The 13,532-nt window shown below is 35.1% G+C and overlaps 2 protein-coding genes and 1 long non-coding RNA gene across 3 annotated transcripts; 2 read left to right on the forward strand and 1 right to left on the reverse strand.

The window, feature by feature from the left end:
* Positions 1–971: 971 nt before the first annotated feature.
* LOC134666206 (uncharacterized) lies at positions 972–4,802 on the reverse strand (the record flags this gene model as incomplete). Its single annotated transcript, XM_063523357.1, has 3 exons — positions 972–1,068; positions 3,591–3,757; positions 4,248–4,802. Coding segments are annotated over 3 exons (768 nt in total), but the record flags the coding sequence as incomplete, so codon positions are not given.
* Positions 4,803–6,829: 2,027 nt separating this feature from the next.
* LOC134665956 (uncharacterized) lies at positions 6,830–7,208 on the forward strand. Its single transcript, XR_010098435.1, has 2 exons — positions 6,830–6,916; positions 7,168–7,208. It is a non-coding gene; the product is annotated as an uncharacterized LOC134665956 (long non-coding RNA).
* Positions 7,209–7,219: 11 nt separating this feature from the next.
* On the forward strand, positions 7,220–11,798 carry LOC134666207 (histidine-rich glycoprotein-like). The gene is made up of 7 exons (XM_063523359.1): positions 7,220–7,296; positions 7,389–7,419; positions 8,370–8,533; positions 9,440–9,474; positions 10,605–10,684; positions 10,767–11,263; positions 11,622–11,798. Exons 1-7 carry the CDS (start codon positions 7,220–7,222, stop codon positions 11,683–11,685), a joined length of 948 nt encoding a protein of 315 aa, XP_063379429.1. The 3' UTR covers positions 11,686–11,798.
* The last annotated feature ends 1,734 nt before the right edge of the window (positions 11,799–13,532 follow it).

Below are 13,532 nucleotides of genomic sequence, written 5' to 3' on the forward strand. Positions count from 1 at the left end.
TAGGAAGTACTTAGAAGGTATTTTACACGCCTCTAAAAATAAAGTAAGTACATTCATTTCATGATGTCCACAGGAAAATCGTATTTTAATCTTAAAGGAGGAAGAAATAAGGAAGCTTTTGACTTAAATCAGATTTTAATAAATTAAATATGATTAATTAAAAATTTAGACGATTTAGTAAAACTAACCCTTAAAGCTTAACATAATGTCTTTATCATTTACTAAAAACTAAAAAAATACCCACTGATAAATATTAAGCCTAATACTAGGTATACTAAGTACTAAAATTAGCTACACGCCTTCACTCATGAAACTATGTACGAACCAGCCTACCACATTTTCTAGACCTAGTTAATTTTTGTACACACTTTTTATGCGATGTAGGTATTGCGCTTGTCAGCTTTCACCGCTATTTATATGTTTACAGAATTCCAACTTTGAATTTTAAACTGATATTTTAAGTGTAGCTCAATGTTTTGTTACTACCTATTTGTACATTTGTGAATAGATACCTATATTATAATGGCGTAACACGGAGTAAGGTAGAGGTATTGGTACTGGTACGCTCGACGCGGTCCCAGTACAGGTCATCTTGAAACTTAAGTCATTGTCAATATAGGTGACGGCAGGGAGTCATCTATTGGGCATTAGCATGTGGCGCACTAGTACCACCACCTTAGTTAACATATGTAGACATAGAAATAGTAGGTTAATTACCTAACTTAATGGTACTTTATAGGCAATTGGTTAAGCAGCGGAAAGAAAATTTAATTCATTATTGGAAATGTTGTAACATTATTTATGTTTTGATGTTATTATAATTTTATACAATTAATAGAAGTGATATTGATATGACACCAATTATGATTGATATCGAAATTACTAAATATGAATACAGCTAGGAATAATAATAAATTAAACAAATAAAGTAAAACATATTTCTTTAATCAAAACTTAAGATAGGAACGACTATAATAAACAAAGAGGTATTCAATAAATAGTATTGGAGGTACAGTAGGGCATTAGTGATGGCTCTGGTGATGGTCATTCTTCACGTTCGCGTTGAATCTAAAAATAAAAAATACAGTTAGTTATTTTGAAATCATGACAACTAATGTTATTTTTCCTTACTGAAATCATTTATTTTAAATACAGTCAAATAGGTACCCTTTTTTAAATATAAAAAAGCCTTTAAATAGAAAATCAAACTAAAATTAAAAACTAAGCTTAAAAATATTATTTTTCCTTATGAATAAAAAATATTATGACTTATTATTGTTTTTGTTTTAATTAGTGTGAACGAGGTACCCCTAGTTGACACAAATTAAAACTTAAACAAAGTGTTTTGTTTTTGCAATCGTGAATAATAATTTTAGAAAAAAATATATGTTTGACATTCGTTTTTACACTAAATAAATAATTGGTAATCCACGGAATCACCAAAACCACTACAGGTGCTGGACGATTTCGGCTAACATAATTTATAATAATTTATATCAAACAGGGTTTCTGAAATATTTAACCCATATATCTATGCCCAAAACTTGTTTACGATCTGAACTCCTTGAGGGTACAGGCTCACGGCCCAATTCGAACTTTAAGATACGTCAGTTAATAGATCTAGAAAAGATATGGATTAGATATGTCAGTGTCAAACAAATGTCAAAAGCGACGTTTCTTCAAACAAAAACGTCACTTTTGACACTTGTTTAACACTGACATTTCTAATCTATATCGTTTCCATATCTATTATTTGACGTATCTTAAAGTTCGAATATAGCCGTCATTCTCCTACAAATTTTGATAAGTAGGAGCGAGTTTTATGGGCATAATTGGGTAGAAAGACGATCGAAAATGTATTCTAAACCTGTACTTGGTTAATTAAGAGCATTTTAACTTATTGGCGATAGTGTTTAGAAAATACTAGAGCATTGTGAGTCGTTGCTATTTATTTTATTTTCAGTACATTTTTGGTCTCATTAAAGAAGATTTACATATTTTTACATTCTAGGTCTGTATTTTATTTACACACTTATATATTATTATGATACATACGTGTAATGTTTTTAAACGGTTATAACTTATAACACTGGTTCCGCATCCGGTTAATCAGTTTGTTAGTTAGTAAATACTCGTACTTACATGTTGTCAGTTGCCTTCATACTAACTACTTATGTCTTTTAGTTTTATGTTTTACGAATATCGTAATTAGAAAGGAAACCCTTTTGTAACACCGCACTAAATCAGGAACGGCATTCGAAAGTGTAAAACATTAAGTACTCCAATTGCATCTCGCTCATATTTACAAATGGCGTGAGTGAGATGCGCTGAGACTGCTGAGAGTGAAATTAAACCGTGATAAAAGTTTTGAAGTTCAAAAGCCGCGGTACGTTACGTAGTTATTAGAGCCACATGTACAGACATAGAAGTTTTGCGTGGCAAAATAAAGTGATTGACAGAATGGACTATCGACATGTCTGTTATCGATGTTACCTTAACGTTATCCTTAGATATTTATTACATTTTATAAGAAGATAGCTACCGCGAACGCGCTTCCCTTTTGATACATTGGTACTTTTTTATTCTTTTGGCACTGTATACAACAGTTTACGGTATTAATTTTTATGTACCTATATACTAAATATATGTAAGTCATAAAGAAATTATGTACAGCTTTGTAATTGATTTGCATCAGGTATTGAAATTTCTCAGTAACCTACTACTAAATTTCTCAGTACTCTATACCTACAGCAAATAAAAGTTATATATTTTAAATATTAATGTGCCTATGACTTATCGATAACAGATTTATCAATGTTTCGTTTTCTCAAAAACTCGTTTTTCCACAAAAACTTCTATGTCTGCACATGTACTACTCGTAAATTGGGTAGTGCGCCTGCGCACGTCCGCTGCTCTCCTTCGGATGTGCGTGTTTAAAATTGACGTGACGTGTAAAGCTGATATTGAACTAGTTCGTCATTAAGTAGTCGATTTCTCTTGATTAGTCACCGACAGTATTACACATTTAAAACCTTTTAAGAATATAAGATGTCTCCATTTATAAATTTCTACGTAAGTAAGTACTTGTAGAAATTTATAAATTTAGACATCTTATTAAAATTTTATTGTAAGTATAGTCAGACCGTTAAAAGTCTGCAGCTATTTTGATAGCCCACGCAGTGTAAGTATCATTTTAAACGTCAAACTTCTATATGAAATTATGACGTATACATAACACTTACACTGCGTGGGTTATCAAATCCGCTGCAGATTTTGTTTGGTGCGACTATAAGTAAATACTTTCAATATAATTTTTACAAGGTTTTTTATAATTTTGTGGCATGGATTTAAAGCAATCAAAATACAATTTTAGAAGACTTTAAATATTTTGTAAGATTACAAAGGTTACTTTTTTGTCTACAATTATAGTGTAATGAAGGAATTGTATGTTGTTAAAATGCAACTATTCGATTAATAATGCTTTTGAACTGGGATCGCATTATTAATTTATTTTCTTAACAACCCTTGTTCAAAAATTTTCTGACATGTCAAAAATTTTTGAACAAGTCATAATTCTTAGTGAAAATTACCCGTTGTGCTTGTCAGCCGAATACTCGACAGTACGAACAGAGCCGTCGGCCTCATGCAGGCTGTAGTAGCCCCTCACGAGGTCGCCGTCGCGGGACTCGTGCTGGGACTTGCGGTCACCAGTGTGCGGATCCTCCACCTTGTACTCGAACTCGTATTTAGGGTACGCCTGAAATATTTTTTTAACTGTAGGTATCTATCTTTTTAATACATTTTTCCATTTGTTGTTCGACTAAAATGGTAAGTAATAAATTATAGAAATGCTTAAAGGCAACGTCTGTCTCAAAACATTTACAAGCACATATTTAATTGGGAGCTTCCACACCAACCAACACAATTTAATCATGATTCATGATTTTACAATAAAATAAATGACTCGAACCCACAGACAAGAAGGAACTTTGTTTGTTTTTTAAATTTTCTGCGGGACATAAGATAATATTTATTGTGAAAGCTATGTTGGCACAAGGGTCTTATAAATATCACAGAAGTCCACCAGCTTGCCCATTTCGGGCATAAATTAAATTAATTTTTTTAATGGTAAAGGAAGTAAACGAGCAGATGAATCGCCTGGCCTGATGGAAAGCATTTTCCGCCGCCCATGGACACCTGCGACACCTGAGACACCTGAAATTCATTAAATACAATTAAATGCTTACGTAATAATCTTCATGGTGCTCTTCATGTTGAGGTTGGTGCACTCCATTTTGAACTGAAGCATTCTCACGATGCAGAGGTGCAGAGAAATGATGCACAGGAGATTCATAATGTAACTGAGCAGACTCATATTGAATCGTAGGTTGATGGTGCACGGATACTGTTTGGATTGCTGGGGCAGGTTGATAGTGCAGAGAAACCGATTGTTCTACAGGACTTTGGTGATGCACGGATACTGTTTGGATGGCTGGGGAGGGTTGATAGTGCAGGGAAACTGATTGTTCTACAGGAGCTTGGTGATGCACAGATACTGTTTGCTGAAGTACAGGAATGGGTTGAAGCACTGGCTGAACAGGTTTGGCTTGGAAGTTGGCAGGTGTAAAGTAATGTTGGACAGGAACCGGAGGTTCTTGGTTTTGGTGAACGGGAGCTGGCTCGGAAGGTATGTGGGTGCGGATTACTGGAGGTGGCAGTTTTTCAACTTCTTCGGGAGTAGGAAGGACGTAATTAGGAACTTGTTTAGATGAAACAGATGATGATGAGAGTGACGTAAGAGATGAGAGTGACGAAATAGATTCGTGGTGGGAAGGTATTTCGTAGGTGGTATACGATGGAACGTGGTGTTCGATCTTCTTTGGCGCTTCGTGTGTGATGACGGTGGAATATGAGTGTGAATGGTGCTCTTGACAATGAGCCACCGCCGTGGTGGCCAAAACGGCCAATACCTACACAAGTGTTCAAAATTATTATTTTTTTCGTTAAAGATGACTGACGCTACACCGGGCCGTGCCCGGGCCGAGGCGTCTGACATTATCATTTTCTATGATGGCTGATCGATGATCACGTGGTGCTTTCCATAGAAAACGAAGCGCCGGAAGTTCTGGCCCGGCCCCGGCCCGGTCTAGCGTGAGTAATCCTTTATGAATTCATTATTATTAGTTTTGGATGTCCATCAGATTGAGTTACCAGACCGGCGTACACAAATATGTAAGTCATTTAATTTAATTGGAAACTAACAAATTATGCTTAAAAGTTAAATTAAATAATGTTACCAACACTTCAACCAAAACTTCAGACACAACTGTTTAATACAACAAATTAATTTGCGTACGTACCCTTGTAATCATTATGATGCTAACTAGTCTAAAGCACTTGCAAAATTAACTCGGCCTCAACAAAAGCTCTCGATTTTATACATCGCATTAATTTACTATAAACTGGTTTGTTCAGTTTCGGAAGCCGACATACGATATGAATTTTTGCAATTCTGGTTTAAGTGGTGTAACCTGCATATGGATCGATTACATAATAATATGAGTAATAAGTTGGGTCTCCATTATTTATTATTACTTTACTTGCTTTTGTTAAATTGATTAATGATCAGATTGTAAACTTACCTACATATGTGGAGATAGATATTCCTAATTTATGTTTTGCTTTACTTCTCCTTAATTTATTAGAGGGGCGTAAGACAGGTAATTACTTAATATAATTGCTAATCGTATATTTCCTTTTAGGTAAATAAACGGTTAGCTATTATAATGTTTATTTATATTTGTTAATAATTTCAATTATCTTTGTAACTATTTATATATTTTGTATCAGAATATTCCTATCACATTATGTATTGTAACACATTTCATTCACATTATGTATGTACGATAAATCTTAAAATAAAATGGAATAAAAAAGTTTCCATACTAAATTGTTGACATGCTGCATCTCCGTTCCAAATTTCATCTAAATCGGTTCAGCGGTTTAAACATGAAAAGGCAGGTAAAGTTACTTCTGCATTTATATAATATTATATAGTAGGGATTGATAGCTTTATAATTGATACTTTTATAACACGCGGGGTGAACTGCTAGCCTGTTTTATAATATGATTTATAGGATTAGAAATAGCTCAGTTTTATTTTTATGTAGGGGTTATTATAATCGGAAACCAAGAAATCGGAAGGAAGTTATTTTTAAGCACCTGAAAATATAATAAAAAACATAGATAACTGTTCACTTTTAAGGGTTGCGTAAGGGAGTAGAAACCCTTATGATTTCGCTGGGTCCCTATTGTTTCCAAAAAAGTTCCCAGCATTTTCGTTAACTAGTCATCATTTGTTTGGTGCAGAAACGTATAACTTTTCAGGACTGCCATAAAACAAACTTAACCTAAACTAACCTATCTATAGGATTACCTTACAAAAAGTTAACGGTTTCAGTTTTATGACTAATAATAATATGACAAACATTACATAATGACTTAAAATGTTGTGTGAAACAAAGGGATCTTGATTTCGCCATTTTTGTTGGTCTGTCCGCCTGTCAGTCCGCTCAGTGTTCATTAGTTAAAATAATTTTAATTTGGCATGGATAGGATATCAATAATTAACAAACAAAAGAAATAGGTAAAATTAATATTAAATATTAAAACTAAATTAGACTTAATCTAAAAATAGCGCCCGTAGGCGGAGTTTTATTACATAATTATTCGCATACAATATCCGAAATAATTGGAAAATTGTTTTAATTTTTTCAGCCTTATAAATTTACAGAGAAATCAATATTACCTTGATCATCGGTTCTTAAAAGAAGAATTTCTGCAGATAATCTTCAGTATTCATCGTGAATTCGTTTTGGATAGGATTTAACAAAGATAATCCGAAATGTTTTCTAAGGTAAAACCTAACCACAAAAAGAAGCGATAGATGTATGAAAATAACGGTCCAATTCGAACTTTAAGATACGTGAATACTACGACTAGATACTATATGCATTCGATATGTCAGTGTTAATTGATGACATATCTAATCCATATCGTATCTAGTCGTAATATTTGACGTATCTTAAAATTCGAATCGGGCCATAAGTCTAGTGTTAAATGTAATTGTTCTCATTTTGTGACATCTATTCTTGTGCTTCTTATTAGGTCTTGTGCTTCGCGGTTCTCGTAGCTGTGGCGGTGGCCCAGGAAGCAGAGCATGGACACGGCCACGGTGTGGCTCGGTCGGAAGTACACATCAAGACGGTGCATCATGGCCATGGCCCGCACCATTGGGTGGAGTCGCATGGCCATACGGAGCATGGTCATCACGGCCATGAGCACCATGGCCATGCCCGCTCGCATGTACATATCTCGCGTCATGATAGCGGGCATGAACACCATGAACCTGAACACCATGTAAGTTTTTTGTAGATAATAGTGTAAACGTTGCAGGAATTCACTACTATAAATATAAATTGAATAAAAAAGACTTGTTATTTCTGGCAATAATAAAGTCCTTAAAAACGATATAATTATATTATACAATTTATATAAAAGTGTAAACTTGCATTCCATCAAAAGCATTACATGTAAAAAAATGCAAGTCCAGCAACCAAAAATAAAAAACAAAAAACTCACGAAAAGTATTGAAAGTGTATTTCAAAATCAAGTGAATTTATTTATACGATCCTATCACTGTTCCATAGAACACAACTGTCATAAATTGTTAGGTAATAATGATTAGTTAACTAATTACCTGTTACAGTGACCGCACCAATATTAGACATTTTTTAATTACATAGAAATACATATTAGTGCTAGTGCCTACGCCTATTCTTGGAATTAGTTGTCAAGCGGACCCCTGGCTCTCATGAGCCGTGGCAAAAATGCCGGGATAACGCGAGGAAGAGGAAGGATAGAAATACATATTAGTAACTTAGGGCGTCTAATGTTGTTTTCTGATAGCAAGAATTGGTCGCTATCAGACAGGACAGGTTTGCTGAGGACCTGACAATGTGTGTATTATGAAAAGACATCGTAAATTTTATAGCACGGAGTGGTGTTAACTGAAATGGTATAGATAATTCCAACTGAAATGGTAAATTAAGGTTAATATTAGCGTCATTAACGCTAATTAATCATTAGGGTTGAAATTGTTTATACCAATTCCGTTAACACTACCCCGCTGCACCGAAAATGCTATAAAATTTACGATGTCTGATTATGAACCTACCTATAATATATTGAGGATTAATTAGCTATCGGAAAACTAGCCTGATTTTATAAATATAGCTACTCTAGAATGAATAACAATCTTTTTTAGTTTCCGTATTGAATGGGATTTTTCTGTTCTAAATCCTACTTAGACTCACCCGAAGTACGAATTCGAGTACCACGTGGAAGACCCGCACACTCACGACAAGAAGATGCAGCAGGAGCATCGCGACGGCGACGTCGTGAAGGGCCGCTACAGCCTGCACCAGCCCGACGGCCACGTCAGACATGTGGAATACCACGCCGACAAGCACGGGTGAGACAAACTATTAACCCTTAGCACAGAATAAATAAGTACTACTGTACAGAAAGGAAACTTCCTACAAAACAGAAGTATTAACTACAGCGGTTCAGGGTCGATCATATTCTAATATCGGCGCGATTCGGGAAATGAATTAGAGATCCACTAGATATGAGATATGTGACGTTCCATAGTAAAAGGTCCCCGGCTGAATATTGGAGCGGCGTTAATAATAGCGTAAGCGCCAGCTGCCATAAGGTACCTTTTGCTGTAGAACGTCACATATCTTTACTATTTCATATCTAGTGCATCTCTAATTCATTTCCCGAATTGCGCCGTATGGCACTATCCCTATCGGCTATTCAAGGTTGTCAAAATTCAAGCCATTATCTGTGGTCGTGCAAGCGAAAGGGACGTCAAGTTGTGTCAACCCTAATCGCTCGGAGCAATGCTGAGCCGAACGGAGCCGAATTTGTCCGAAGGGAGGAGTTTCGCACCCCTGCCCTTAGGCCGCGTTTCCACTAAGCCATTCACAAAATTGGAAATAAATATTTGAAAAACATCCCGATTATAATTATTTTTCACTGAAACCTTACCTACACTAGGCGATACGGAAAATTAGTTTTAACTAGAGAAAATGCGCTTTTGATTTTTTAAGTTTTTACAGAGGCGATACGGAACACTAGTTTTAACTAGGGAAAACGCGTTTTCACTAAAAACGGGCGTTAAACATATGTTAAATCGTACTATTTCTTTAAGTGTTTACATTTATATATTACATATATATCAATCTGAATCAAAAATATGTGTTCAATCTGCTGTCACTTTAGATAGCTACTTTTTATTTAGTATTGTCATTTCCAGTTTTTTTTTGTATTATTTTAATATATACTTACTAATTATTTTTAATATTTATTGCAGATTCCACGCAGACGTTAAATACAGCCAACATCATGGTCATCATCATCATGGTCACCATTAATGCTGATCTCACCTTCGATTTAAACCGATCTTAAAACGATTTTTCTTTACGGTTGTTTAAAGTTTCTTTGAATAATAAAATTGTGTTTCATAATTGGTAATTATTTCAAATTATTGAAATTAGATATATTTATTTTCTAACACATAAAGTCATTGCATCCCAATATAACATAGTATCCGCTATACCTAGTTTACCAAGGATTATTAGATTCTGTTGGAAAAAGCGGGCTTCTTTACAATGTTTCATGTTTCTAATGTGTCACGTTATAATGAATTATGTACTATGTAAACATAAAGGTGGCCACTGACGAGCCTTCCAACAGTCCAAAATAGCGTAGCTGCAATCCAAAATCGGTCCGTGAATGTCAAAAACGTACAGTGTTTACTATTAGGATGCCGTCCATTTGGATGAATCCATTGTAACGGCATCCATTTGGAAGACTCGTCAGTGGCCTGCTTTAGACTTTTAGACACCGAAGAGAAAGGAATTGCCAATATTTTTTTGGCAGGGGCTTTTAATGCTTATAATAAGTTACACGAGGAGACAATATTATTCTGTTTCTAAGCTTTGAAATAATATCTCAGCTAGGTACTGAATAGGCCCGAAATTTGTTTTGTTATTGGTCTCAATCCATCTTGTTTTTTACTGCCACAAAGCAACAATTGTGTTGCTTATCTATTGAGTCAGAAATGCGCTTTAAAACAATTATAGCTTTTTTATTATTTTTATACAATTTTATGATATGTTGCAATTCTTCTATGAATTTACAAGCCTTTGGTTCTCAAAAATAACTCTGCTCCACACAATTGACAACGGATTTTCATTATTGCCTTAACAACTAATTTAAAAAAAAAACAATATACTTCAGCATTCAAACCTTCCATCAATCACTGTAGAAAATCGTTGGATCTTATTTTCATGCCGAATATTTTAAGTCATATTTACAATTACAGTACTTTAAAAAGAGTTGCAAATGGTAAATGTAGTGTAAGGACGTGGGTAATATATTACTCAAAGGGCAAACGACCTCGTAATACTGCACTTGAAGCATTTTGAAGAAACTGGTTCTTAATGCTCTTAAATGAAATATATAAAAGCCGCAAGTACTAGATCTCATACATCAATTACCAATTCGTATTCGAACGTTCAACATCCTTAATTTTATTTTTAAAATGTTTTCTAAGGTAAGCATAATTATTTCATAACATTCAAGATAATACAAAAAAATAATGAATAAAAACTATCAATCTTATCCTTTTGTCTTAGATATTCGTGGTTACCGCTACCCTGGCTGTAGCTCTTGCTAGGCCTCAAGAAGGGCACGGGCACAATGAACATGGACACGCGTACTCGTCTCAGAGCATCGTTCTACACCAGAGCCAAGGTCATGAGCATGGACATGGGCATGAGCAGATTGGTCATATTCAGCTTGGCCATGTGCAACTTGGTCATATCCAGCACGAGCCCGTGCATCTAGTGTCATACCACGAGCCCATTCACACTGTGTCACAACAAACTCACCACGCCGTCTCTTCACAAAACATCCAGCGGCACGACGTGCCCGGCAAGGCGCCCGAAGGCCACCACGACTACTACGCGCACCCTAAATACGAGTTCGAGTACAAGGTGGAGGACCCGCACACCGGCGACAAGAAGTCCCAGCACGAGTCCCGCGACGGCGACCTCGTGAAGGGCTACTACAGCCTGCACGAGGCCGACGGCACTGTCAGGATCGTGCATTACACCGCTGACCACAAGACTGGGTAAGAAAGATTGTTATATTCTAAAATAATTTCAATCTTATTTTTACCGATGTCTCTACTCTAAGTGTTCACCTACTTTTACTTTAGTGAATAAAACGTTATCACAAAATATGCCCTCCAAAATATTTAGTTCATTAACTCTTAAATTGGCAACGGGACAGAGGAGGCACATAACCATTGCTCGTCTTTATGCAATTTTTTTAAACTGAATCAGTAGTGCTATTGAGCTCCGAGGAGGCTTGAACTCACGACCTTCCACATTCTTTGCCAATTTAAGATCACTTCACTGTAATTATAATACTTAGATCCTGAAGTATAAGAAATATTGTTTGTAATAAATTGTCATTTTTCTTCCCAGATTCAATGCCCAGGTCCAGCGTGAAGGTCACGCCAAGCATGTAGTACCGGCTCATCATCATTAATTTACGTTGTGGTTTCTTAACTATTTTTCATTTGTGTTAATGCTTGTGATACCTGATTATGTAATATGTGTTAAATTAGTTTTACAACATGTAAATAAAGCTGTTGCTTCGATTTCGTTGTTTTATTACAATATTTAAAAGTATTTTCCAAATTCATCAATCCTTTGAATATACCTAGGTATATCGAATTTATTGCACTAGCTGTAACTAATTGCCAGACATCGTACATTTTATCGTATTATAATATACTACTGGTGTCGAAGGGAGTCGCCATCGCCACTAGCAAAGATTCAATCCTCAGTACTGATGGTGACTATTGTCGATTTGGGAACATATCAAAATGTTTTTAAACGAATGTGAGCCTTCTGTTTTAGGTAGTAATTATGGTCTCAATACCACGACGCTTGGTTGGCGGGTCTCATCCACGTCAGCAAATCAATTTCCTTACTAGAAGGTAAAGTGCTTTTAAGAATTTTTTAAAGTTAGTGTACCTACCTTTAGAGTAAAGATATATGAAAGCAGAATTTATTGTAATCCAAAAGGTTAGCATTATCTGGTTTAAGAGGGAAGTACGAGTATAGCTACTGACAAAACGTACTTCATACGTTCTATGAAGGTTGGCCTGTCTATAAACTATAGTAAAACTAAAGCAATGCATATTCATTCTCCTTATGTTAAAATTTATGACACACCCAGGATCGTGGCCCATGAGCATGCATGCATGCACACAGCGCAGTCCTGCTGCAGTGATAACTGCGAGACTTTGGAAGTTGTCAACAACCATACTTATTTAGGATTAAAAATTGACACCGCATTTGATTGGGGTCCGCATATCGATTATGTGTGTAATAGGCTAAGAGCTATTCTCAGCAATTTTTGTATAATTAAACAAAAAATGCCTTATAACATACTCCGTTTATTGTATATTGCTATGGCCGACTCCATAATTAACTACGGCATATCCAGCTATGGGCGAACCTATAAAACTTACTTACAACGAATACATAAATTACAGATTGGAATATTAAAAACTATAGTTCCGCTAAAAATAAAGCAACATTTCAGATATAATTATGAAAACTTGTTTAGTTATTGCAGGGTGCTAAGTGTATATGATAAGGCTAAACTGGCTGTAATCTTAGAATATAAGCATTGTCTGGAAGAGCTGAAGAGATATAACAGACCAAATAACCTTCGCAGTCTACCCGATGAACCTAATTTTATGACTACTAAAAATAATAATGAATATGGTAATAGAACCTGGTCGTCTTATGTTCCTAAAGCTCTAAAAAGTTTTCCAAGTCATGTAATTGAAAATATAAATAAGAAACCTAATAATATTAAGGCTATTGTTAAAAAGGCATTGATAGAGATAAATGTAAAAAGACCCAGTAGCATGTAAAAACACTTAATGATAATGTTCAATAATTTTGATAGGGGTTGCTCCCCATGTCCCTTAGTTCTAATAATCTTAAAAATGTAAGATTAGTTCTAAGCTAATGGAATGTTAATTCTTTTTTAATATAAACAGTTTAAATTTTAATATTTTTTTTATACAATTTATATTTCGGTAGTAATCGTTTTCCACTTACTAAATCTAACATATTACTTTAATTTAGATGTCCATGGCTTCAGCATAATATGTTCTGCGTTTATAGATTTCGCTTAATTTTTTTTAGGTATTGCACATTTTTGAAAAAAGAAATAGGTACCTATACTGCGTCAAGCAAATCTTGTCAGTAGCAAACGGCGGCAAATTTGAAAAATCGCGGGTTAGCAACACTGTGTTCGAATAATTCGAAAATCGCGTGTCATCTTTGTTTTATCTGTGGAATGTGGATCGCGAT

Source organism: Cydia fagiglandana, chromosome 7 (genome assembly GCF_963556715.1).
Source record: "Cydia fagiglandana chromosome 7, ilCydFagi1.1, whole genome shotgun sequence".
In the NCBI taxonomy this organism is placed as follows: domain Eukaryota; kingdom Metazoa; phylum Arthropoda; class Insecta; order Lepidoptera; family Tortricidae; genus Cydia; species Cydia fagiglandana.